The sequence below is a fragment of the Vulpes vulpes genome, chromosome 10, assembly GCF_048418805.1.
Source record: "Vulpes vulpes isolate BD-2025 chromosome 10, VulVul3, whole genome shotgun sequence".
Classification (NCBI taxonomy): domain Eukaryota; kingdom Metazoa; phylum Chordata; class Mammalia; order Carnivora; family Canidae; genus Vulpes; species Vulpes vulpes.
In genome coordinates this window covers 23,978,795-24,004,343 of record NC_132789.1, presented here as the reverse complement: position 1 = coordinate 24,004,343, position 25,549 = coordinate 23,978,795, and the positions used below count along the sequence as shown (strand labels likewise).

The window sequence follows — 25,549 nt, the reverse complement described above, 5'->3', positions numbered from 1 at the left end:
AAGGGGTTTTCTCACAGGGCTTATGCCTTGGTTTTTACTCTTTGGGCAATCCTGTCTTGCCACCAGGCCTGAGATCCTGAAGCATGAAATGAAGGTCTTCTTTGTGAAATACAATGACCCCATCTACGTGAAGCTGGAGAAGCTGGACATCATGATCCGTCTGGCCTCCCAGGCCAACATCGCCCAGGTTAGCAGAGGGCTGTAGCTAGGGGCATGAACTTTGATTTTGACAGCAATACCACCACCAAGCTGTGGTCTCTGAGTGGGCTGCCAGAGACCACAGCTCATCATTAACAGTTCATCTCATGAAGAGTGCTTAACGCAAGGCTCTGTAAGCAAGCACTCAACAAATCTTAATGGTATTTTTGTGATTAAAATATTTGTTCTCCCTACTATTACTTATCCATCCATTGAAAAGTGGTAGTCTGGTGGCTCTGTTAGCTAGCTCAGCCTAAACAAGGGTTGTCCAGTCCTGCCAACTAGTTCTTCCCTGCTTTCCTCTTCAGACATCTGGTAGCTCTCTCCTTCCCCTTGGCCCTTCTTGAGCGGGAGGCAGAATGCCATCCTTCTAGCAGTCTCTGCATACACGTTGTCCAGGGATGTGGGTTCCCCGGAAGTTCCCACCCCCAACTTCATCTTTTCTCTTTGGGCCATAGGTCCTGGCAGAGCTGAAAGAGTATGCAACAGAGGTGGATGTGGACTTTGTACGGAAGGCTGTACGAGCCATTGGGCGCTGTGCCATCAAGGTGGAGGTGAGACTCTGGGACTCTGCCCTTTAGCAGGAGAGGGAAGGAAAGGAAGCTGAAACCAGAAAAACTAGTCTGATTCTAGAAGAATCTGCCGGCTCCTCATGGTCCAGGAAGGCCTGAGGGTCACCACTGGAGGCCCCAAAGCATCCATTGTGCAGATCTGATTGGGCTCCTTCTCTCTCTGTGATCACCTTTAGGCATTCAAGTTGTTGCAGATGAAACAAACACATCGGTAACCATGGGTTCTCCCGCAGCATTAGCTAAGAGGGTGAGGCAGCCCCAACTGGTGGTGCCCCTGGTAGACTTAGCTTTCACTTCATGAGTTTTGGGGCAGGGTTCTCTGCCTGCTGAACATTTTAGCGTTAATCATGATTCAACTAACCGTATGTCGTTTTCTCCAGGCTCTCAAGGGCTGTCCAGACCTCTGTGTCCTGGCATTTCATCCCTTATATTCTCTGCCTATGGTGACCTTCCTTAACCACTGAGCTGACTCTTTAAGTTAGCTCGTTGGGGACTGGGAGATCCTTGGACAGCTAGTCACCCCAGCCCCTTGAGGCATTTTCCCCTTGCTGCTAATGATGGCATCCTGAGAATCTCTCCCATAAGGGCATTAGTGTAACATACTGGAATAAGGGGTTGGAGGGGCTTCAAGTAGGGACTTTCTATTTTTGGTCATAGGGTCCCGTTTTGGGAAATAAGTAGAAGTGAGGTGGTGTCAGGCTGGAACATAGTCACTGCCTCGGCCTGGAAGCACTTCATATACCCTCCCCACTCTCAGGAGATCTACTGGCTTTCTCAGTCTAATTCTAACTCTCTAGGTCCCTGCCATCCCCAGGTTGTCATTTTGTACTCATTCTCCCACTGGTTATCTGGAGAAAGTGTTCTCTTGTTTTCCCACTGTGACAAGAAAGGGAGCAAGACATGACTGAGCTCTTGGCTGAAGCATGATCATCAGAGGTTCTGTTGGAAGTGGGTACAAAGGCCTTGCCCACATTACTCTTCCCACAGCAATCTGCAGAACGCTGTGTGAGCACACTGCTCGATCTCATCCAGACCAAGGTCAACTATGTGGTCCAGGAAGCCATTGTGGTCATCAAGGACATCTTTCGCAAGTATCCCAACAAGTATGTGCCCACCACTCTTAGTGTAAGGGTGATGTGGCTGTCCTGGGGACAGGCATGGAGGGGAGGGGAAGCAACAGGAGCCTCTCCCCTCTTCCTTCTCTGCCATAAATGGCATTCTCAAAAGAAACCTATTGTTTTTTCTTACTTCTGAGTTGCCTCTCCTCCACTCCCCAAACCAAATAAGCACTAAAATGTAACAGATAAACTCAAATCCCATTACTCACCACCCTCTCAGGATCTTGTGGGGCAGCTTCCTGTCTCTCTTGGACTCTGCTGGGCCTCCTCTGGGTTGTCTGAGTTCCTTCATTGCTCACATGCTGACTGTGTGCTTGTCTCTTAGGTATGAGAGTGTGATCGCCACACTATGTGAGAACCTGGACTCCCTGGATGAGCCTGAGGCCCGGGCTGCCATGATTTGGATTGTAGGCGAGTATGCTGAGCGAATTGACAATGCTGATGAGCTGCTAGAGAGCTTCCTTGAAGGCTTCCATGATGAGAGCACCCAGGTGAGCCATCAGGTGTGGTGACTTGGGCCGGGATGTGGGTCATGACTGGCAGCTTGGTACCACTGCAGTCCATCCCACTCTGAAATCCTCCCCTCAGTAGTCCTTGGGGCTCTGCCCTTCATGCAGCATTGATGGTGTGGACAGATAAGTGATGTAAGGCTGACAGGGATGGCCCCTTTTGCTCTCATACTCCAGTACCTAAGGGGGACTATGGGCGCAGTCTATGATGGTGCACACTGACGGCAAGTAGAAATTTGGAGGTTTAATTTTATATTTATCTTCGGATAGGTAATTCTTTGACTTGGTTCAAAATTGAAAAAAAATATGGATGGATGCATGATGAAAAGTCTCCTTCCTACCACTTTTCTGGCAACTCAGTTCTGTTCATGGAGATCATCAGTGTCATTTCTTGGTTTCTTCGAGGTACTTCCAGAGACAGTATAGGAATACATACTCCTACATACGAGTAAACAAACACATATATAATTGGTTTTTGTTATTTGTGATACTTAAGTTTTATAAAGTCACCGCAAATACTGAACTAGCAAGTACTAAACCATTGTTCCTATGAGCCTCTGATCACATTTTTGTCAATCAGTATTTAATCTTGTTTTTTATGTGTTTCTGTTTAGGGACACTTTATTTTTTATTTTTTTTAAAGATTTCATTTATTCATGAGAATACACAGAGAGGAGAGAGGGAGAGAGATACTGGCAGAGGGAGAAGCAGGCTCCATGCCGGGAGCCCAACGTGGGACTCGATCCCGGGACTCCAGGATCACACCCTGGGCTGAAGGCAGCGCTAAACCACTGAGCCACCTGGGCTGCCCATGGGACACCTTATTTAATATATATTATTGATTCATTTGTATTGAACTCATGGCTCCCAGCACTGTAACTCACGCCTGTACGAAGCTGATCTGACACACATTTTTTTCCGTAAGGCAAATCACAACTTCTTCATGCTTCAGAACACTAGACAGCACTTCAACATTATACTTGGGGGCCTATTTAAACATGAAATCACCAACAAAAAGCAAAATTTGAAAGACGTAGCCCTAAGTAGATTATGAAAAGAACACTTGTTTATAGTATGAGAGCTGAAACTAGGCAGAGCATCATCTCCTTTGACCTCAGCTGGGAGCATGTACCTCAGGTGACTTGAACTTTTCGCTGCTCTGCACTTAGTTGTGAAAGACCATGAAAGCTCCCCAAACATTGATTTGGGGGTTATAAATACATGTTAGGAAATGGGCAAATTTGAAATATGGGCTCTGCGGATAATAAGGATCCACTGTGTATATGTTACCATTTATTCATTAATTCATACGTACATACGCACATACATACCTACTAGTTTCCACACAACATGGAGTCCAATACAGGGCTTGAACTCATGACCCTAAGATTGAGACCTGAGTTGGGATCAAGAGTTTAACATTCAACTGACTAAGCCACCCAGGCACCCCACCTCTCATTTATTTTTAAACACTACTGTGGGGCACCTAAGTGGCTCTGTTGGTAGAGCATGCAGCTCTTGATCTCATAGTTGTGAGTTTGAGCTCAATGTTAAGTGTAGAGATTACTTAAAAATAAACACTACTGGGCAGTCCAGATGGCTCAGTGGTTTAGCACCGCCTTCGGTCCAGGGCCTGATCCTAGAGACCTGGGATCGAGTTCCACGTCGGGCTCCCTGCATGGAGCCTGCTTCTCCCTCTGCCTGTGTCTCTGCCTCTCTCTCTCTCTGTCTCTCATGAATAAATTAAATCTTAAAAAAAAAAAGAAAGAAAGAAATTGTACAGCACTTTGCCCTTTTCTCTTAAAAATATATCTGAAGTTTCTGCTGTTACAATTTATGGGACTCTTTATGGCTGCGTAGTGCCATGTTTATTTAACTAGCCTCCCCTGATGGATATGTAGGTGTCAGTCTTCTCTTTTAATCAGTACTGCTATGAATAACCTATGTAGGGCACATCTGCAAGTATAGCTGGAGGATAAACTGTTAGGTAAATTCTTTCTGGTAAAAGGGCCTGTGCTTGGAGATGTGGGGAAATATTCCATATTTCTTCTGGTATGGAAATTGTTCTCATTTACATTCCAGTCTCAGAGGTAGCATAGCCCTCCCTTTACCTCCCTGCCAACGTAGTATATTCTCAAACTGTTTTTGCCAATCTGATAAACAACAAGATGTACCTTGGTTGGTTTTGTTTGCATTTCTGTTGTGTGGAGTTGAGCATCTTTCATTTGTATTCCCTTTTCTGTGAACAGGCACTGTCTGCTCATGCAAGACAGCTTTTAAAATGGGTTTGTAAGCACAGAAATATTTGTTTCCCAACTGGGGAGTGTAACCTCTTGGGTCAGAGCATGAGCCTTAGAATAGGAGACCCCAAACTCCGAATCCCTCTTCTGCCCCTTCCTCGCTTGGTGGCTGTACACTAATTCTCTGCCTTTCTGAGCCTTAGTGTCCTCATTTATAAAATGAGGGTCATAAGGCTTTGCCTCATCCTGTTGCTCTGTAAGTTAAATGAGATGCTTTGTGTAATGTCCTTGTCGTGCACCCAGCCCATGATAAGCACTCATGAATGGTAGTATTGGTGTTGATCAGAATTGATTTAAAAGTAAACTGGTCCGGCAACAAAGGAGACCTACTGGTTCCTGTAGCTAATAAGATCCAGGAGTGTGTTCTCTTCAAGCATGCTTAGGTGAGGGTGCCCAGATGGTGACATCAGAGTTGTGTCTGTCTCCCTGAGGCGGCTTCTCCTTTAGGAAGGCTCCCAGGAGTATGGCCTATGTGGAGTCAGTGGTTCCAGGCTGTGTCCTCACTGTATAGCAAGTGCCCTAATCCCTTGGTAGTTCCAGCAGCAGTCCAGGCCTGTTTGCATTATCCTGAGCTAATTGCCATAATTCCAGTTGGCCAGGTCTGTCAGACTCCTATTCCAGGTTCCATAGATTGAAACAGAGGAGGGTGATTCTCTGAAGAAAAGACAGCATTTCTGTTACCAGAAGACAGACTAGGTGCTAGGTGGGCAAAAACAACAGATGTCTATCACAAAATAATAGTAGTAACTCCTACCATCACCCGGTCCCACTGTCACCTGCCAAGTCCCAGGTCAGCCTGCCTCAGGCCGCTTTTACTTTCACCACCACTAGCCGCCGCCTTAACTTGCTTGTCTCTGAGAGAAGCAGAGCCTGGCTTGGGATCCCTTCTGCCCTGCAATCAAGTCCTGTCTGGGATTACTGCAGAAGGTATCCTCTGGGGGGTGTTTCTGTCCATATATTAAAGTAAATCTTGTGGCCACTTCTGCCTTCTTAAAGCCTGCTGAAGAGCCCAAGCTTAGAAAATTTGGACAAGGGAAAGCTTGAGCAGGAACTTGGCTTAAGGAAACAATCTAATCTATGTTCCTCCCCTGTTGAGTGGCCTGGAGCAAGTTAAACTTGCCAAGCCTGTTTCTTTGTCTCCAGTGCAGGGTTCCTGCAAAGCTTATTGGATGATGTGTATAAACTGGCCACTCCAGTACTCTGCACATTGTAGCTGGGTGGTGGTGGTGGTGGTTTTAATTAAGTGGCCAGCTCCCTTTGCCTCCTGGGTTCACAATACCATTCAAAGCTTTTATAAGAATACTTGTTTAGTGCTTAACAGTTTGGGAATTAAGTAACTAACTTACCTACTTATTTATTTATTTGGCCCAGCGTGGAGCCAAACACAGGGCTTGAATTTAGGACCCTGAGATCAAGACCTGAGTGGAGATCAAGAGTTGTATGCTCAACTGACTGAGCCACCCAGGCACCCCAGGGAACTTATTTTAGATTGTCTCTTTAAGCCTCCTTGCCCTGGGCTCTTAGGCCTCTCCAGCCATGGACAGGGAGCTCAGAAAGTCTTGGCTGAGGTGGTATGTCAGTCCAGCCTGCCTCTTGCCCCTGTTTGGATAGTAGCAGAAGCAGAGATATCATTGCAGATAGGTTGCCCTAAACATGCAGGCTAACATGCGGGGGTGTCAGTGTGTTGGTGAGAGGTGGGAGGAGTTGCGCTAGTGGCCAGAGTTCCTAGGCAGTGTAGCAGACCTGACAGTGATGAATGATGCCAGGCAGCCGGCTGACCTAGGTTGAGGAGAACTTGGTAAAGAATTCCCATGTGCTGGCTGCGGTGATATTGATGATCATTGTGACAGCTGTTGTATATTGAGCAGAATAGACAATAAGTTCTTTACATTTCTTGTTTTATGGACTCTTCCATTAATCCTGTGAGGTATTTATATAGACATTATAAATGAAATGGAATCAGAGAAGTTGTATGACTTTGTCATAAACTGAGGTGTGATGTAACTCTAGCTTCAAAATCAGCTGTCATATGGGGATCCCTGGGTGGCTCAGCAGTTTGGTGCCTGCCTTTGGCCCAGGGCGCGATCCTGGAGTCCCGGGATCGAGTCCCGCGTCAGGCTCCTGGCATGGAGCTTGCTTCTCCCTCTTCCTGTGTCTCTGCCTCTCTCCTCTCTCTATGTCTATCATGAATAAATAAATAAAATATTTTTTTAAAAAATCAGCTGTCATAAATTGTGATTTTCAGGGTTCATGAGAATCCCCTGAAGCAGGCACCCATCTCCCCACCAAAGGAGGATAAATGGCTTCCCCTGGATTACCTGGCCAGGGGATGTATCCAAGTCCTAGAAGCCTGTTCCTGGGCTACCTCCTACCTTGGCAGCCCACTGCTCCTCTACTGTTGGCCCATGTGTAACCAAATCATAAGGACTCTGGATTGCTTGATTCCTGACATGGACCATTTCTTAAGTGCTTGCTATGCACTGGACACGCAGTAGAGCAATAACCAGAGATACAACCAGATATACAGTCATCATCTCTGCTCTCACAGGGCTGTCTCCACAGGACAGCCTGATGGCTGGAAAGTATTTCTAATACTGTGGGGCAGTGCTGATGAGGGGGTGCAGAAGTGTGGGGGTGCTTGGGATAGCATGAGCCCTAAGGGATGAGAAGATGGTGGCCAGGCGAGGGCAGCAGGGGGCATGATCTGGTGCAGGCAGCAGCAGGGTGAGATACAGGGGCTGAGAGAGGGCTGGGCAGGAATGGTTCCTACCTTCTGGTAGAAGCCCAGCTCCTTGATCACAGGCTGCCTCTCTGGGCCCTGCTGGCCCAGTCCCTGGGGCCTCGCTGGCATCATCTCTGCTGTTGACATATGGTCCCTTTAAGAAGCACACCAGCTACATATGTTGCCTTTTTAAGCTGTGAACTCCTTAAGGCACCATGAGGCTGGGAGCCCTGACAGGTTTCTAGGACCCTAGTGTTGGGCTGCCAAATAGGGCTATCTCCTTCCTGAGTGGTAATGCCAAGGTCTAGGCTACTTAGCATGACCAGCTCCCAGGCCTTAGTCTGTATTCTGTGACCTACTCCAAACCTGGGAAAGCTCTCCTCAGCTTCCAAGGCCTTTCTTTGAACAACAGCCTTTCCCCTTTCTGAGGCCCTCATTTTGTTTTCTTCTATCCTCAAATGAAGCCCTTGCTTGTTCTTACTTGTCACTCTCTGTCTTCCACAGGTCCAGCTGCAGCTACTGACGGCCATCGTGAAACTTTTCCTGAAGAAGCCGACAGAGACCCAGGAACTGGTACAGCAGGTTCTCAGCTTGGCTACTCAGGTCAGTGCCTGCGCCTCTCTGCTGTGCCCTGTCCAGGTCTCACTCCACAGGGGGTGCTTGGGTCCAAGGAGCCTGCCAGACCTTCCTGCCAAGGTCCTGTTCCTAAGACTGGCACCACTGGGGGGTTGGCTCTAGAGTAATCCAGCATCCCTGCTCAGGGAGCTCAGTCACAGATAAATCACGATGGAGTGGGTCGGGTGGTGAAGTTGAGATAGACTATAAACAGAAGAGGAGAGGGAGGTCTGGGAGAACCAGAGGGTTTGTATGACAGGGAAGACAGATTTTGGAGAGGAGTGAGGAGTGGGGATAGGAGCAGGACTGGCCTATTTAACACTGGGCTAGAGTGGGAAATCAAGGGGCCAGGCCATGTTTAGGGACAGGTAATGTGGGACTGCTCAGGATCACTGCTGTTGGCCAGCACTATGACCATGCCTCGGTCATGGGGCTTGGGGAGGGGCTCCTTCCTTCTCTCCAGCTGGTTGCTTTGTTCCAAGTTTAATAGGCTTCTCATCACCTCTTCTACTGCTTAAGGACTCTGATAACCCAGACTTGCGGGACCGTGGCTACATCTACTGGCGTCTGCTCTCCACGGACCCAGTGGCTGCCAAGGAGGTGGTATTGGCTGAGAAGCCACTCATCTCTGAAGAGACAGACCTCATTGAGCCCACACTGCTGGACGAGCTCATCTGCTACATTGGCACCCTGGCTTCCGTCTACCATAAGCCTCCCAGCGCCTTTGTGGAGGGGGGCCGGGGCGTTGTGCACAAGAGCCTGCCACCTCGCACTGCCTCGTGAGTGAAGTGGGCCAGTCTCTAGGCTGAGCATCCCCACCTGGTTTTGCGGTTCATTAACCCAGGCACTCAAGCCTGATGCGATAACCCATGGCAAGGCTGGAATCAAGGAAATTACCATTCTAGTGACTTTTTTTTTTTTAAGATTTTATTTATTTATTCATAGAAACACAGAGAATGAGAGGCAGAGACACAGGCAGAGGGAGAAGCAGGCTCCATGCAGAGAGCCTGACGTGGGATTTGATCCAGGATCTCCAGGATCATGCCCTGGGCTGCAGGAGGCGCTAAACCGCTGCGCCACTGGGGCTACCCGTGACTTTTTTTTTATAATTAATTTATTTATTTGATAGAAAGAGAGAAAAATGTGGGGTGGGGTGGGGTGGAGGGGGCGAGAGAGAGACTCTCAAGCAGATTCCTGTTGAGCTCAATCAATCCCACAACCTGAGATTAAGACTTGAGCTGAAATTAAGAGTAGAGTCACACAGGCACCCCCATTCTACTGAACCACCCAGGTGCCCCCATTCTAATGTCTTTTTAATGAATGTTTACTACATACCAGGATGATTTCATTTGATCCTTAACAATAGCTCTAAGAGGTCTCCCCATTTAACAGACGAGGACAGTAGGACAGAGAGCTTGAGGGCCTGGTGCAGCATCCCACAACCAGCATAGCTAGTCACAGCCCCAATTCTAATTCCAGAGCCCTGTTCTTCTCACCCTCCTCTGCCACTCCCTGGTGGTTGGTTTGGCTTTGGTGCCCAGTCCTCCAGAACAGACATCAGTCTTTAGAATGTGCTAAGTAATGGAAATACAGAGGGCCCCTCCCTTCACTCACCCCCATGAAGCTGGATCTCTTGGAGACCCAAAAAGATGTATCAGTCATAGGAAAGGGGAAGGGGAGGGGGCGTATAGACAGCCCTTCTGGAACAGTGAGGAGACCCAGGTGCCTGTCCTGGGAGAGGATACTACAGACTGAGGACTCTGATCTCCCTGAGACAGCCCAGGGCCCACCCCACTGACCCTCTCCCTCCTGTGTCCTCACAGGAACGAGAGCACAGAAAGCCCTGAGACGGCCCCTGCCGGAGCACCCTCTGGTGAGCAGCCAGATGTCATTCCCACCCAGGGCGACCTACTGGGTGACCTCCTCAACCTGGACCTCGGCCCCCCGGTGAGCGGCCCACCTCTGGCCACCTCCTCAGTGCAGATGGGAGCCGTGGACCTTCTTGGTGGAGGCCTTGACAGCCTGGTATGTCCTGGGGCCCCCTCTGGATGATCTTGATAATGACCTTCAGAGGAGCAATCACTGAACATCCCGTCTGTGCCATTCACCAACCAAGGGCCTCAGGTACACCTATTTGTGAAGGTGACTATGTCACTCCCTACTTAGAGGGGAGAAAACAGGCTTCAAGAGTTCAGGTGATCTTCCTTCCAACAGCGCATAGTATGTGGCAGATATGGGACTTAGCCTCTTGCCAAGCCACTGAGCCCCAACAGATTTGGGGCCTGTAAGGCTAGAGGAGCCAGACCAGTGTCCACTTACCCCCACATCCTGCACCAGCGTGGGGCAACATCCCAACAGGCCCAAGAGGCCCATGAGAAGTCAGGGACAGTCCCCCTCTGTAGAAAGGGTATGGTAAGACTGGACTGGGTATCTTCCTGGGACTTCTTCAGGTAGCTGGTAGAGCCGGGAGGAGAGGGTAGCAGAGCCCCTGTCACTTGGCCATGTCTGGCTCAGGTCCCCTAGGCATCACACAAGAAAGGGTAGAAAGGGTCATGCCAGAAGACGTGGGTGGTAGAGTGAAGCCCCAAAAGCAGTGTCCTTCATAGAGATAGCCTGGGCCCCCTCTTAAGCCTGGCACTGTCTTGCCTCAGACTCCTCTCAATGGAGCAACAGTGACTAATCTTTTCCCTCTTTCCCTCTCTCTCTTGTCTCTCTGTCTTCTTTCCTGGCTTTTCTCTCTGCATGTGGCTGCCTGTTCTCTTCACCCTGCCTGCTTCTGCTTGGAGATGGGGGATGAGCCTGAAGGGGTACGGTTCAACCCTTGTGCCATCAAGCCTTTGTCCCTGCTCTTCCTGAGTGCTGGCCCAGCATCCCAAGGGGTGGATGATGTCAAAGCAGTCCCTCCTTGCTGAGCTGTGGCCTTCTATCTAGTGTCCCATCCTCAGTACCCTGAGACAAAGTTGCCTTGTCACTCTGTGGATCAGCCGCGCTCTCAGTTTCCAAGGGCTCTCCGTGACATCCTGGAGAGTGTGTTTCTGTCCACTTAGCCTCACAGCAGTGGTCTTGGGTACTCCTTTTATCTGTGGGCTGCAGGTTAGTTTATGAGTATCCCAAGCCCTTTCCCAGAGGTCACTCCTTAGGCTGGAGGCTTGCAGGTCATGGGAAGGCACAATCTCTCTTCTCTACTCCCCTCACCCTGTCTTGTCTCTGCAACTTAGAGTTGGTATGACAGCAGCCCTGCAGCCCCCCTCCTGCCCCGTCCCATTTTCTAGAGTGCCAGGTGCGCCTCTCATGCTGGGCCCCTGATGTCCCCACCTCTAAAGCCTGCCTCTGACCCCTTTCCCTTCCTTTCCAGATCGGGGGCCCCAACTTTGTGGCACCCCCAGCAGCAGCAGTCCCAGCGAACCTAGGAGCAACCATGGGCAGTGGCCTGAGTGACCTCTTCGACCTGACAAGTGGCGTGGGCACGCTGTCAGGGTCGTATGTGGCCCCCAAAGCAGTAAGTACCACACCTCCTTTCACGGCAGGAGCAGAGGGAAGTTAGACACTGATGTCTGGGTTCCTTAAATGGCCTGTTCCGTTGAATCTGCTCAGGCCAACAAAGATGGGCTCCAGGAGCAATAGTTTGCCAACCCGATGCTGAGGGCAGCCAGGGGCCGTGGGAGCACAGGGAAGAGATGCTAGGTTGGGCCTGGGGGCCTGGAATCATCTCCCAGAGCAGAGCTCAGGCCTGTAGATCAAGTCAGAATTTGGTAAGGGGCACCTGGGTGGCTCAGTTGGTTAAGTGTCTGCCTTCAGCTCTGGTCGTGATCTCAGGGTCCTGGGATGGAGCCCTGTGTTGGGCTCCCTGCTCTGCAGGGAGTCTGCTTCTCCCTCTCCCTCAGTCGCTCGCCTTCTTGTCCTCATGCTCTGTATCTCTCTGTCAAATAAATAAAATCTTTAAAAAAAAGAATTAGGCAAAAGTGGAGAGAAGGCTCCAAGTGGAGATAACAGCCTGTGGAAAGGCCTGGAGGTAAGGGAGAGCCCACCTCTCCCAGAGAACTGACAGAGGCCCCGTGTAGTTAGAGCAGCAGTTCTGGGGGCTGTCCTGCCCAGTGCCCCTCCCTCATGGATGATAGACATAGTCTAACACATCCTTTATTTCCAATTCTTTTTTTTTTTTTTTTTTTTTTGAATCCAAAATCTGTTTATTGGGATAGTGTCCCACTCATCTTGATTCAGGGAGCTTTTAGTGCTGCTTCCGCCTGAAGGACCCTCCTTCTGTAAGCCTTGCTTTTCCTCCCGTGGGCTGGCAGAGGACGGTAGAACAGCCGGCACACAGAACTACCGTCTGTGCGTGGCTGAAGACGGTGGTGATTTTGTAGCATCCCGGGCACTTTACGTCCATGAAGTAGGAGTTGGGGCTCTGCACCAGGCGCTTCTTCTTGTGCTTCCTCTTCTCCTCTTCCAGGGACGGGTGCAGGAGATCCTTTGCAAGGGGCATGTTCTTGTGGGGAGGTCGTCACTGCCGGAAAGGACCTTTATTTCCAATTCTTGAAGGAGATTTGTGGACTGTGCAGCCTACCTATACTTATCACTTCAGAATCAGAAAGATACTATCACTTCATGAAAGAGGAATATACTTCTATATTTCAACTGTAAAGGCTTAGGTATACCCACCCTGAAAGATCTGGTGTCGTCAGGTGTAGGCACATTAGAGTCCACACGATGGCCACACATAGTGTTTGTAGCCCGAGTGCTATAAACTATAGCTATAACCGATGTGGCTGGTGGTGCCCTTAGTTCCTGAAATGGTGACTGACTCCCAGTGAAGTTCCAATAAAACAAAACAGAGAATAAGCTTTTTTTTTTTTAGTTTCCCCATAGTTAGGTTCCCACCAATTTCAGGATATATTTAAACCATGCAAGACATACTCAAAGGGATGCAGGACAATGGCTCAGTGATGGGACTTTTGTCCTCCCGGCAACATGTCCAGCATCCCTGACCCTGGCCCATTAAGTGTCATGCCTCCTTGCCATTGTGCCACCTGAAGATGCCCATAGATGCCATCCAGATCCAGATCCCACTGTGCTACCTAGAGCTAGTACTCTCCATGACTCCCACCTAGACTATAGATTAAGGAGGGAAGAAGCTGGCAAAATCAGCATCGCCAGGCTGTGAGGGTTTCCCTCAGTCTTGGTGCAATGAAACCATTAAAAGGTTTTAAGCAGGGGATCCCTTGGTGGCTCAGTGGTTTAGCACCTGCCTTCGGCCCTGGGTATGATCCTGGAATCCCGGGATCTCGAGTCCCACTTCAGGCTTCCTGCATGGAGCCTGCTTCTCCCCTGCCTGTGTCTCTGCCTCTCTCTCTCTCTCTCCCGCTTTCCCTCTCTCCTCTCTCTCTCTGTGTCTCTCATGAATAAATAAATAAAATCTTTTTAAAAAGGGAGTGGGGGGATCCCTGGGTGGCTCAGCGGTTTGGCGTCTGCCTTTGGCCCAGGGCACGATCCTGGAGTACAGGATTGAGTCCCGTGTCTGGCTCCCAGCATGGAGCCTGCTTCTCCCTCTGCCTGTCTCTCTCTCTCTCTTTCTCTCTCTCTCTCTCTCTATCATAAGTAAATAAATAAATAAATCTTTAAAAAAAAAAAGGGGGGGGGGGTTTTAAGCAGAAGTGAAACATTTATACTGAAGAGAGATTGCTTTGCCTGCACTGTGGAGGCAGATTGGAAGGGGTAGGATAGAAGTGAAGTACCCAGTGAGGAGGCCAATAGGAATTGATGTGTGCTGATGGCGCCTGGACAAGAAGGGCGCCTTTGAGGCTGGAGGCAATAGACTGCACTGGGAGGTGGGCCTGGCAGGGTGTGGGGGCTGGCAAGGAGGGATGGATGCTGGCTCAGGCAGTGGAATGGAGGTGCCATTTGCCAAAATGGGGGCGAGGAAAGGAGAGCTGAGTTTAGGAGTCAAGAACATGGGGGCCTGGCGCTAAGAAGAGTGTGGTGTGGGCCACACTCTCAGCATCGAGGTAGCTGCCAGAGGGGATGGACCTGGCCTGATCTCCCCACAACACTCAGGTCAGACACGGTGTCTGCCACTTAGTTCTCAGTGAGAGCCTCTCTCTCTCTCTTCCAAGGCTCCCTCCCCAGAGCAGAATAGAGCTGGGCTTTAGGGGCAAGGTGATATCTCTCTTGTGACTGGGGAGTTGTGAGCCAGCACCTGCCCTGCCCTGGCCTCACTGGGTATGCCAGCTGTACCTGCAGCGGTGGTGGCCAGAGCCCCCAGGTATGATCAGGGCCCATGGCAGATAGCAAGTCTAGTGCTAGCAGCTGCACACTTCCATGCTGTGGACTGCACAGCCCCCACCCCACTAAATCCTGCCAGAAGCCTGACGGGGCTATTACTCTTGTTCTGAGGTTGAGAAATCTGAGTGCTTTTGCCTAAGGTCACCTAGCAGGTAAGTGACAGAGTCTGAAACTGAATGCAGAGTGGCACCAAAGCCCCCATTCCTGATCCCTACATGATCATGCCCCACAGTGTTTGAGAACATCCTGTGTGCCTGAGCATCATTGATTGTCAGAATCACTAATTACTACCCAGATGGGCTACCTCAATGCATGAGGCCGATGGATACATGTTAAAAGCCCAGTGTAACAGGCATAAGGCGGGACCAAATGACAAGAGCAGCAAAGACTCCTGCAGTCCTGTGCATGCCAGGCCTTGCCAGGATGCAGAGCTGCCAGGAATATAAAGTCCGGAACTGGCCCCAGGGGAGCTGGCCCTTTGCTTGTGTGTTCATTTTAATAGATATTATTACTGCTTTTTCTTAGTGGAGGGCCAGATGGGCGTACCAACAGTGAATGCTAGAAATGAGAGGTTAGAGGATCACCTGGTCAGAGGAATTTAGGGCAATCTGCTTAGAAGAGGAGTCCTTACAATACCATTTCCCCATTATCTTAGACACAGGAGTTTCTGGAGTGAAGGTGCATTCTTCCTTCAGAAGCAGTAGGGATGTTATCTATGTTTTCCTAACAGTACCGTGACTACCTAGAATGGTTTGTCCCATGTTCATTCTCCCCACCACACTGGTGGGGGTAAATACGTTCTCCAACCTTCTTGGCCAAGGGAATGAGGTTTTCTTGGCATAAGATCTTGGGAGTTCCTCAAGCATTTGGACCAGTGGGTGGTGATGTTTCTTTGGGTTTTTCAGTAAATGTTGAGGGTTAGTTCTGTGGTAGGACCTATGCTAGACTCCATGAAGCCACGGTGACCAAGAGAAATGAGGTCCCCACTGTCAGCAGTCAGTCCCAGTGACAGAGGCAGTTCTGCAAGAACTGTGAGAGGTAGCCCGCTGGAGGGGCCAGGCCTCAGGAAGCGGCTGTGCTGGGAGTGGAGGGTCCTCATAGCTCTCTGTTTGCCTGTCTCAGCTGAAGCTGAAGCCCTGTGATTCTACCCTCACACCTTTGTCCCAGGAAAACAAAGGATGATCAGGCTAGTGAGTACCATGTGGGTGGACCTACAGAAGCACTTTTCAGACAGAGGACAGTGCGGGGTGGGGGAGGAAGAGCAGGTTCAGTCGAGCCTGACAGAGGGGGCAGCCAGGACATGGAGGCTCTGGGCAGTTAAAGTGTCACAGCATTGGAGGAGTTAATCTCTATGCCCCACATGGGGCTCAAACTCATGACACTGAGCTCAAGAGTCAGGTGCCCCCATATTTGCATTTTAGAAGATGACCTTAGGGCAGCCCTAGTGGCACAGCAGTTTAGCGCCCCCTGCAGCCCAGGGTGTGATCCTGGAGACCCAGGATCGAGTCCCACATCAGGCTCCCTGCATGGAGCCTGCTTCTCCCTCTGCCTGTGTCTCTGCCTCTCTCTCTCTGTGTCTCTATGAATAAATAAAAAAATAATAATAAAAAAAGAAGATGACCTTAGCTGCTGTGGAGAGCAGGGATTGGGGTACCCCTGGCTTCTGTCTTACCTGGTGGACTCTGACTGTGGCTCAGATGCAGGTGCTGCCTGCTGAGAGAAGTAGAGGCCCTGGTGGCAGATGGAGGAGGTAATGGTGACAGGACCCAATCTGCATGACTGTGGTATGGGGCTTGGGGTTGGCTGAGAGTGGGGACCCAGATGACACTGAAGTTCCTGGTGTCAGCACCTTGAGAGACTGTAAGACGTTCACCAACACAGGGCCCCTTGGGGAAGCTCTCTAGGAGGCCTGGACCTTTTGACATTGGAGGGGGGCCTGTGAGGGATCTGAGAGAACAAAGACTTGAAAGGCATTTACATGGCTATGGATGATGCCTGCTGGTGTCCTTCATGGTTGGGGCTTTAATTCAAGATATTTCACTCTGCCAACATGCCTCTCTTGTGACTGGCTTAGAGCAAGCTCTAAGCCAAGGATGTAAAGAAAGAAAAGCAAAAAAAAAAAAAAGAAAGAAAAGAAAAAGAAAGAAAGAAAGAAAGAAAGAAAGAAAGAAAGAAAGAAAGAAAGAAAGAAAGAAGCAGAGCCCTTCCTTCAAAGAACTGACTGGGTACAGGGGATACAGATACACAGGCTCACATTTATCTGCTAAAATGTCATGGTAGCATGGATGCAAGGAAGGAATCTAGGTGTGGGCTTCCCAGAGGAGGTGGCTCTTGAGCTGAGGCTCCCATGACAGCCAAGCAGCAGAGGGCCTGCCAGGCAAGAGGTCCTCTTAGGTACTGTCCTTGGACAGCCCAGTTTCCATGATTAAAAGGCCAGCCCTGCCTTCTGTGAGGAAGGACAGACTGTGACAGCCAGGAAGGCCTCAGGCTCTGGCTGAGGCCCCAGATGCCATTGGGCTCTTAACTCTACTTGACTCCTCTGGAGGCTGGCAGGGTCCACATGTCTCATCTCCTTTCTCAGTACTACTTACTGAGTGTTACTTCTTGGACCTTTAAAGACTCAGGTCAACCCTTGGGCATACCAAGCCCCTCTCTACCCCAGGCTGCTCTGATACAGAGCCACACTGTGGTGGTGGCCTTGGATGGGCCATGCAGGATTGTTCCTCTCGTCCCAAGATCCACATGGTCATCTCCTAATGGTAAAGGCAGGTGTGGGCCTCAATCTGGGAGGCCCCTGATGGAGAAGGGGAGAGAGGGATGGTGAAGGAGAAGCGGGGAATGGTGCTCAGGTGGGCTGCTGTTAACTTTTAGGGAAGTGGTAAACACGAGCCTCCTCTCCACTGTCTTCCCTGTAGGTGTGGCTCCCAGCTATGAAGGCCAAGGGGTTGGAGATTTCAGGTACCTTCACCCGCCAGGTGGGCTCCATTTCCATGGATCTACAGCTGACCAACAAGGCCCTCCAGGTCATGACCGACTTTGCCATCCAGTTTAACCGCAACAGGTGAGCTCCCAAGGCCAGTGTGATGAGCTGGTGACTGCAGGCAGGAGCCAAGAGCTCTGAGGGGTCTGGTGCCTCTTTTCTGGGGAAGGTGGATATTCCTCACAGCTGCATCTCAGACCAAAACTGTCTAAAGCAATGATTTTTTTTTTTCCTTTCCTCATGACCTCTTTAGGTAGACTCTAAAGTATTTGGCAGAGGGTTAGGGTATCTCTCCTTATTTTTGCCTTCCTCCACTGCTCAAAGAGTGTTTTCTGATAAAAACCCCCAGCTCCAGACTAGGAGCCTGCCTTTGGCAAACACCCCACATAATAGGAGGGAGCCTCCTCTCCGGGCTTAAGTTGCTGCCACCTCAGGGCCCAGCTCTAAGAAGGCTGACTGGGAATGGCCCTGCCTGCCCACCAACCCCTTGTGGCACAGGTTTAACCTATCAGACGGGTCCTCTGGGAGTGGTGGCTGCTCTGGGCTCTTCACCCCTCTGGGTCCCCTGCACTGGCAGTCCTGGGGAAGGTTTCCTCCCTGGCACCAGCAGGGTCTGCACGGGCCAGGCCAGCTAGGCCAGGGCTCTCTGGGGACCCAAGCAGCCTCTCCTGATGATTCTTCTTCCTGAGTGGCTCTAGTGATGAGCAAACTGAGCCTCTAAGAAGTTGACTGAAGGGGCTGCTTCCTCAGGGAGAGCCACAGGCCAGTGGGTCCTGACCCTCCGTCAGCTCTGCTACTTATCCTTAGATGGCCCTAGAGGCCATAGAAGCACTCCAAGTTCCAAGGGGAAGTCCCAGTGATTGCTCATAATAGACTTAGAGGGTGCTGACAACTCCCTGGGTGGCAGGCCCTGTGCTGAGGATTTTAAAAGTATTATCTTTCTTTGAGCTACTTGACAGCCCAGTGAGGTCAATACCATTGTCCCCCTTTCTTTTTTTTTAAAGATTTTATTTAAAAAATTTTTTTAAATAAAGATTTTATTTATTTATTTATTCATGAGAGACACAGAGAAAGAGAGGCAGAGACATAGGCAGAGAGAGAAGCAGGGTCCACGCAGAGCCCAACATGAGACTTGATCCCAGGACTCCAGGATCACACCCTGGGCCAAAGGCAGGCGCTCAACCACTGAGCCACCCAGGCATTCCCCGTTGTTCCCCTTTCAGTAGATAATGACACCTGGGTTCAGAGAGGACTAGTGCTTTTGCCCTAGTGGGCAGGCAGCAGGCAGTGGGGGAGTTCCAGGAAAGCCTGAAGAGCCAGGCTAGCACAGAGGCCTAGGGTTCCCCGCATCATCTCCCACCATGTCCCACACAGGCCTGATTGCCATCATGGGCAGAATGCAGGCAAAGTGAAGCAGCTCAAGCTCAAGATCTCAGCAGTGCCACTCATCCCATAGGGTCTGAGCACAGGCCTGCCCCTCCCTGAGTTTTCATGACTTGGAATATGAGAGAATATATATCTCTCACTGTTTTTATGAGGGTAGGAGTTGGTATAATATCAAATGGCCAGCCTGGGCACAGTGAGCTGTCAGTTCATGGTCCTGTGTCTGAGACTCATGGGGATCCTCCCCTCCTGATTTACCCACATGTTGCTTTACCGAGAAGTAGGGCTTTCTTGAATCTCTCTTTGGCCAGTTCTAGCCCAGAAAGTAAAGCCTGGTTTCTTGCTTGGGATAGTCACATCCCTCCTGAAAGATGGGAATTGGTAGCAGAAACTTGGACAGTCTTCAGTTAGAAGCAGCTTATAAAATTGAACACCAATAAAAAATAAATTTATTATTAAAAAATAAAATTACAAGAAACTGAAGGGAAAAAAAGCAGCTTATAGTTCAGGTCCCTGGTGTTAGATGGAGCTCCTCAAGTGCAGAACAGAGCAAGGCCATGTTCACCAGAGCCTGCTCAGTGCATAGCCCAGAACAGAAAGTGGAACAGAGATGGGCTTTAGGCCTGCAGCTGGCCAAGGGCTCATTCCCCCTGTCCACACAGCCATTGAGCATGGGGGTCAGGAACTTGTCCATCTGTCCTGGGCCTAGAGCTGAGGTGAGGCTGGCTTACTAGAGAGGCTTTTTGCCAATGCTGCCCTAGTTCTGGAGCCGGAGGAGCCCACTCATCCCACATCAGCACCTATTCCCCCTGCCATTCCCGCGGGGGCTTCTCTCTCCCCAGCTTCGGCCTGGCCCCTGCTGCCCCCCTCCAGGTCCACGCACCACTCAGCCCCAACCAGACTGTGGAGATATCCCTGCCTCTCAACACGGTGGGCTCGGTCATGAAGATGGAGCCTCTGAACAATCTCCAGGTGTGTTCCAGGCAGAGCTAAGCACCCTACTCCTTACCTGCCCACCCACTACAGGGGAGGAGCCTAGTGGAAAGGTCTGGGGCCTGGCCTTTGTTGGCAAAGGGGTGTGTCTGTGGAGTTGTGCTCTTCGCCAAAGATCTGTCAGGGGAGGCCCGATCCAAAAGGATGAAGGGACGTGGTTACCAGGGAAGGTGTGTGAGGGAGCCTGCTCAGGTGGAGACACAGGGAGTATGCCCTTCCTGGGGCCTCAGGTGATATCAAGCATCAGGGACTGATTGAGGCCTTGTTCCTAGGTGGCTGTGAAGAACAACATTGATGTCTTCTACTTCAGCACTTTGTACCCACTGCACATCCTCTTTGTGGAGGATGGAAAGATGGGTGAGTCCTGAAGGTGTCCCAGAGTCCCTGGAATATAATGATTGGCTTTGCCCCACGGTGGAGTCTGTGAGTCACCAGCCCCTCTGCAGAGCCTGAGGCAAGGGTCACGCTTCCATCAAGAACCCCTGGATGTTGTTTGGCCAGCTTTGTCCTGCAGTGGGGGCCATGCCATGCAGGGGCTGTCTCATTCTATTCTCCTGCTCTACCTGCCCCTCAGCCTTGCCTTTAGTCTCTAGACAGTCTTCCCATGGCCTCCCAAGGTGAGGACCCTAGACCATGTCACACCTGATGTCCATCTCCTGTGCCCTGGCTGGAACCCCTGAGAAGACTCATCCCCATGCTGGGAGGGCTCACTGCCAGCTCACAGCTGAGCAGAGGACTTTGCCTACATCATCTCTCGGTCACCACAGAAACCCTGTGACACAGGCTGTGATTAACGAGCAGGCTACTTGGAGCCAGAGCAGGAGGGGAGTGCATATGTGGGTGCTGGGAAGGAGAGATTTAAGGCCTCATGGTGGGAAGCCCAGGGTCTTTGGGAGCAGCACTAGTAGCCACTTGGACAGACCTGAAGGTTTGCTCATGGAAGCAGGAGGGTGCTATCACAGAGCTGGTGCCTGTCTTTAGCTTCAAGCTGGCACCCCCAAAATACCCAGGTTTATCAGGGTTCCATCCATCCTCTACCTTGTCCCTCACCCTCCAGACCGGCAGATGTTCCTGGCCACATGGAAGGACATTCCCAATGAAAATGAAGCCCAGTTCCAGATCAGAGACTGCCCCCTAAATGCAGGTAGGATTTTGCAGCCCTCCCCCACCTTCCCACCCAGTGCACACTGCCCCTCACCAATACCCCCAGCCCCCTCCCATCGCTGACCAGGGGCCCTCCTCGCTCTCAGAGGCTGTGAGCAGCAGGCTACAGAGCAGCAACATCTTCACAGTCGCCAAGAGGAATGTTGAAGGCCAGGATATGCTCTACCAGTCCCTGAAGCTCACCAACGGCATCTGGGTGCTGGCAGAGCTGCGTATCCAGCCAGGCAACCCCAGCTTCACGGTGAGGGTCCCCGCTCCTGCCCTGCCACCCCTGGGGTGTCTAACTCCATGTTCCAGGCAGCCTCTCCTTCCCTCACTCCTTCTCAGACCAGGGGTCAGTTCTGATGGGGCGTGCTCTAGCCCAGTCCCTCTGAACCTGACATGAATGAGCATCAGAATTCTGACCCTAGCCTCCAACTCAGTCCCACCAGGTTACCCAGATAAGACACCACCAAACTGTCACCAGTGAGTTGAACTAGAAGATTCTATAAAATTGGGCCCTCTGAGGTGGTGCAGTTGGCCCAAGGCCCACCTGACTGGGAAATGGCACTGCTGGGCCCAGGCCCTGGCCCTCCTACTCTTTCTGCCTGAGGGCCCACCTGGGAGGATGCTGTTTGTGAGCATCTTGTCCTTCCTGGCCTTTGTGTCAGACCCAGTGAGGACATGGCCTCCATGGAGTGCGTGGTTGTCCTGGAGGCCGTGCTGCTGTTCCAGGCCCTAGAGAGCTCCAGGCTTTGCTTCTCCCCCTGCACCCTAGTCTCTGGCAGGCATGGGCCTCCAGATGTTGCTCCCTGGGCCCTGCTGGCGGTGCTGGCACTGTGGTCGGGCGGGGGCTGTGGCAGTGGCTTCGGTGGTAGTAATTTCCGTCTCCCTGTGTTCGGTTGCTGCATGCCCACCTTCCCTGCTGGTGCCCGTGGTGCAGGATTTGGAGGTTAGCAGATTGCTTTTCTCTTCCTCTTTCCCCTCCATTCTCCCCAGCCACACCTTGCACAGCCCGTCTACTGGCCTGGCTCCAGAGCGCCCTGCCTCTCCTAGCCTCACCTCACCCTGCTGCACCCCCAAAGCCGAGCAGACATGCATGCAGGTTGCAGGCACAGGGCACCCCAAAGCTTCCCAACCAGGTGAACCCGATTGAGGAACTGGTACCACGACTTCCCAACATGCCCAGTATGCACAGAGCCCTTCAGAGAAGATCAGGGCCCCATAGGCTCCCCACTACTGGCTCCAGAGCTCCACTTGCTCCTCCCCTAATCGCACCCTTTAGAAGCAGTGATTTTGGCAGAAGGGGTGGTGGCAATTGTTTCTCTGCTGCCTACTCTCCAGCTCATACTGTGACAAAGCTTCCTGTACCGGAACCCAGGAAGAATCCCTGGTGCCCCCCACCCCCATCTCTCCAAGCAGAGACCTGCTTCCTTCCAGACCATACCTCCTCAGAGACCCCAGCCCTTCACAGGCAGTGAAGCGCCCCAGCAGCTCTGTGGGGTAGGGGCCGGGCACTCCCCGACAGCCCCCAGCTCGTGATTCACGCTGCTCACCACTAGCTGCTCACCGCTAGGGCTGTGGTGGCTGAGCTGACAGCAGGTGTGTGGGCTGCAAGTATATTTGGTCTGCACCCAGCTGGCTGCAGCAGCCACCCCCTCCGCTTTACTACACATCTGCCCTGGCCACGCTGCCACCAGGCCACATGCTGCCACCAGGCCACATGCGCGCACCGCACTCTTCCATCTGGTTCTCACTCTCTTCCCTCCCTGCCTTCCTTCCCAGCCTCAAAGAGGAGCCTGGGGAATTCTGAGCACTCTCCCTCCCCTGACTGAGCACTCTCTTTCCCCCTGTAGCTGTCACTGAAATGTCGAGCGCCAGAGGTGTCCCAACACGTGTACCAGGCCTACGAGACCATCCTCAAGAACTGAGCTCCCATCCAGTGCCCACCCCAACCTTTTGCCAGCCCTGAGGAGCCCCCTGGAAATGGCAGCACTTCCTTCCTAGAGAGGCTGAGCAAGGTTTCTGGCCACCACGGAGTTCCCTGGTCCTGACTACCAGGCCCACCTGGGTCCTCAGGGCAGGGCAGCATTCCTCCTGGAGTGAAATCATAGTGTACTCCTGTGCTCGGGGACTCCCCTCTTCTGTTGCTGCTGACAGGGTCAGGTGAGGAGGGGACCAGGAAACAGAGCCAGAGGGGCCACAGAAGCTGGTCAGCAGACCCAGGTTTTTTCTCTTCCCTTTCCTGGCCAGTGTCTAAAGGGCGAATGTATTGCTCCTTCGTTGGGGTCCTGGCTCAGGAAGCCCCCTACCCCCAGTCTCTCTTGGATCAGTGTTAGAGGTCCTCCCTGTTGCCTGCTCTCGTGCCAGGCTGTCCTGGTGTGTGTGGAGGGTCCCCTGGTACCAGGAGAGCTCCTCTGTCAGGGGTCTGGGGCTCCCAGGGCCTACACCCCTACTCTCCCTGTCTGTATCTGCCCAGGCTGGGACCCTGTGGTTGTACTAGTTGGCCCATAGCCTCCTGAACACTGACCCACATGGGCAAGACTGGGCAGAAACGCCCAGGGCCCCAGCCCAAGCTCCTGCTCCCTGGTAGTTGCACATACCCTCTCACCCCTCACCCCACTCCTTCTCTTGTCCCTGAGCACAGTGACTGCCTATGATATAGTCTTTGGCGTCCCCTGTGTTTCTGGAGCAGAGATAGGACTAAGGGATGGGGCACGTGGGTGAGCGGGGTGCTTCCCATCTGGGGTTTCTTTGGGGTTTCTCCTTAGTGTCTGCTACCCTCCCCCTGGCCTCCCAAATTTCAGTTGTGTCTGACAGAGCATTAGGTTTCCTGTACTGCTGTTTAATAATAAAGAAAGATTCTGCTTTTGGCAATCATGGACATTTTTTTCCCCCCTCCACTAAATGTCAGAATTAAAAATTGCCTCCAGTGGTTGAGGATGGTTTTCTGACCCCTACCGTAACTATAATATACATTGTTGACATATGTGTATATACAGATACATATACTATAGTATACATAGCACAATACACACACACATATATATAATGTATGTTTACTCTTATTTTCAAAAAGAGAAAGTGAATAAAAATTATGACATCGAGTGTGTTCCTGGCCCGTGTGTCAGGTCTGAGGCTCTTCTGGGTGGGGTCCTGGGTCCAGGATCAAGGGCTCAAGCTGTGTGCCTAGCCCCTCCCCCAGCACTCTTGGGACAGCGCCTTTCCCTCTACCCTGTCCTTAAAAACAGACCTCTGAGGTCTGCGGGTCTCCCTGGCACCACTCCTGCCCTTGATCTAACTCCACCCAGCCGTCTCGCCTTTTGATGTTGGCCAAGAGGGCTGACTTTTGTTTTGGTTTTCCTCAGCTCCCTGCCATCACGAAGGCTCCCAGGAGCAGTGGGGAGGTGCTCTGATGGGGAGCAGTTGCCAGAGAGAGGGAACGGTTGGGTAAGCCAGGCACCAGGCCTGTCTGGGCAGGCTCTACCCCACCCTGCATCTGCGGCTGGCTTGGGGGGAGGGGGGTGCGTACTAAGCTGGCACCTGCTCAGGTGCCACCAGGGACGTCCCACGTGGTCCCAGTGCTGGCATTGGCCAGGATCCCAGGGGACAGCAGCCAGACCCTGGGCAGGGCCCTGATGGCAAAGCTGCCTGGGGGCCTTCAGCCTGCTTCTAAGGGAGGAGCAGCCTGGTGCCCTTGCCCCATCTCAGCCCAGCCACTCCCTGTACTGCCTACTTCTGACCCAGTGCTGCCTCCCTGGCACTGGGGAGCTGAGAGAAGAGAGCGTCAGCAGGAGTACCCATTCCTCCACTGCCCCACTTCTGACGACTGGTCCCTTAATGGCACAATCCAGTTCTCCATTTACCTGAAAGTCCAGGGCTCAGAAGACCCTATGCTGATGCAGGTGGCATACCCCTGGCTGTGGACTGGGGAAGGGCTTGGAGCCCTTGATGAGACTCAGCTGGGCCTGCAATGTTGTCTGCTGCCCCTGACCGAGGGCCTGGCTCCCACCCAGGATTTCTGTGCATGCACTGCCTGGGTCATGGCTCCCACCCTTCTGCCACTGAGGGCAGATCTGAAGTGCAGGGTAGCTGTCCACAGTATGGGGCTGATGGGTGAGGAGATCTGGGATCAGGTACCTGGGGCAGTGAGAAAGGCTGGCCTGCTCAAAGGGAGCACCCGGGACCATCCTCAAACCTGGGGTTTGCCTTTCTATATAAAGCTGTGCGAAAGAAAGAAAAAGAAAGAAAGAAAGAAAGAGAAAGAAAGAAAGAAAGAAAGAAAGAAAGAAAGAAAGAAAGAAAGAAAGAAAGAAAGAAAGAAAAGAAAGAAAAAGAAGGAAGAAAGAAAGGAAGAGAGAGAGAAAGAAAAAGGAAGGAAGGAAGGAAGGAAGGAAGGAAGGAAGGAAGGAAGGAAGAAAGAAAGAAAGAAAGAAAAAGCTAGCTGTGCTCAGGCCTCAGACCACTGGGCAGGACCTAACCATGACTGTGCCTTTCACCCACTGACGTGGCACCTGGCACAATGGGACCCAGCAGGTCTTAACATTTGCAGGGAGAAACCGAGGCAGAGAGCATGCTTACTCCCAGTGGCCCAAGCCTAGGCCTTAACACATCATGCATCAGAAAAGCACCTGGGACCATCACTGGGAGCCAGGCTTTTAGAAGGGCTTTAGGGGGCATCCCTAGGTGGCTCAGGGGTTTAGCGCCTGCCTTTGGCCCAGGGCGCGATCCTGGGGT

General features: G+C 51.7%; 2 protein-coding genes and 1 non-coding gene across 3 annotated transcripts; 2 read left to right on the top strand and 1 right to left on the bottom strand.

Annotated features, from left to right (window-relative positions):
• AP1B1 (adaptor related protein complex 1 subunit beta 1) lies at window positions 1–23,689 on the top strand. Its single transcript, XM_072723149.1, has 15 exons — window positions 1–187; window positions 657–752; window positions 1,758–1,873; window positions 2,214–2,379; window positions 7,924–8,022; window positions 8,554–8,813; window positions 9,858–10,059; window positions 10,821–10,841; window positions 11,390–11,533; window positions 17,229–17,374; window positions 19,519–19,648; window positions 19,942–20,026; window positions 20,727–20,813; window positions 20,920–21,074; window positions 22,669–23,689. The coding sequence occupies exons 1-15, from the start codon at window positions 23–25 to the stop codon at window positions 22,741–22,743; spliced, it is 1,947 nt and encodes a 648-aa protein (XP_072579250.1). The 5' UTR covers window positions 1–22; the 3' UTR covers window positions 22,744–23,689.
• Window positions 12,208–12,564, bottom strand: LOC112906974 (small ribosomal subunit protein eS27-like). Its single transcript, XM_025982132.2, has one exon. It carries the CDS (start codon window positions 12,515–12,517, stop codon window positions 12,263–12,265), a length of 255 nt encoding a protein of 84 aa, XP_025837917.1. The 5' UTR covers window positions 12,518–12,564; the 3' UTR covers window positions 12,208–12,262.
• Window positions 17,945–18,041, top strand: LOC112906982 (small nucleolar RNA SNORD125). The gene has a single exon (XR_003232669.1). It is a non-coding gene; the product is annotated as a small nucleolar RNA SNORD125 (small nucleolar RNA).
• Window positions 23,690–25,549: the final 1,860 nt, after the last annotated feature.

Coding starts and splice junctions, on each gene's coding strand:
- AP1B1 (XM_072723149.1), top strand. CDS start 23: ATGCCTTGGTTTTTACTCTTTGGGCAATCCTGTCTTGCCACCAGGCCT. Junction 2,380..7,923: donor TCCATGATGAGAGCACCCAG/GTGAGCCATCAG, acceptor TGTCTTCCACAG/GTCCAGCTGCAGCTACTGAC. Junction 10,060..10,820: donor GTGGAGGCCTTGACAGCCTG/GTATGTCCTGGG, acceptor TTCTGCTTGGAG/ATGGGGGATGAGCCTGAAGG.
- LOC112906974 (XM_025982132.2), bottom strand. CDS start 12,517: ATGCCCCTTGCAAAGGATCTCCTGCACCCGTCCCTGGAAGAGGAGAAG.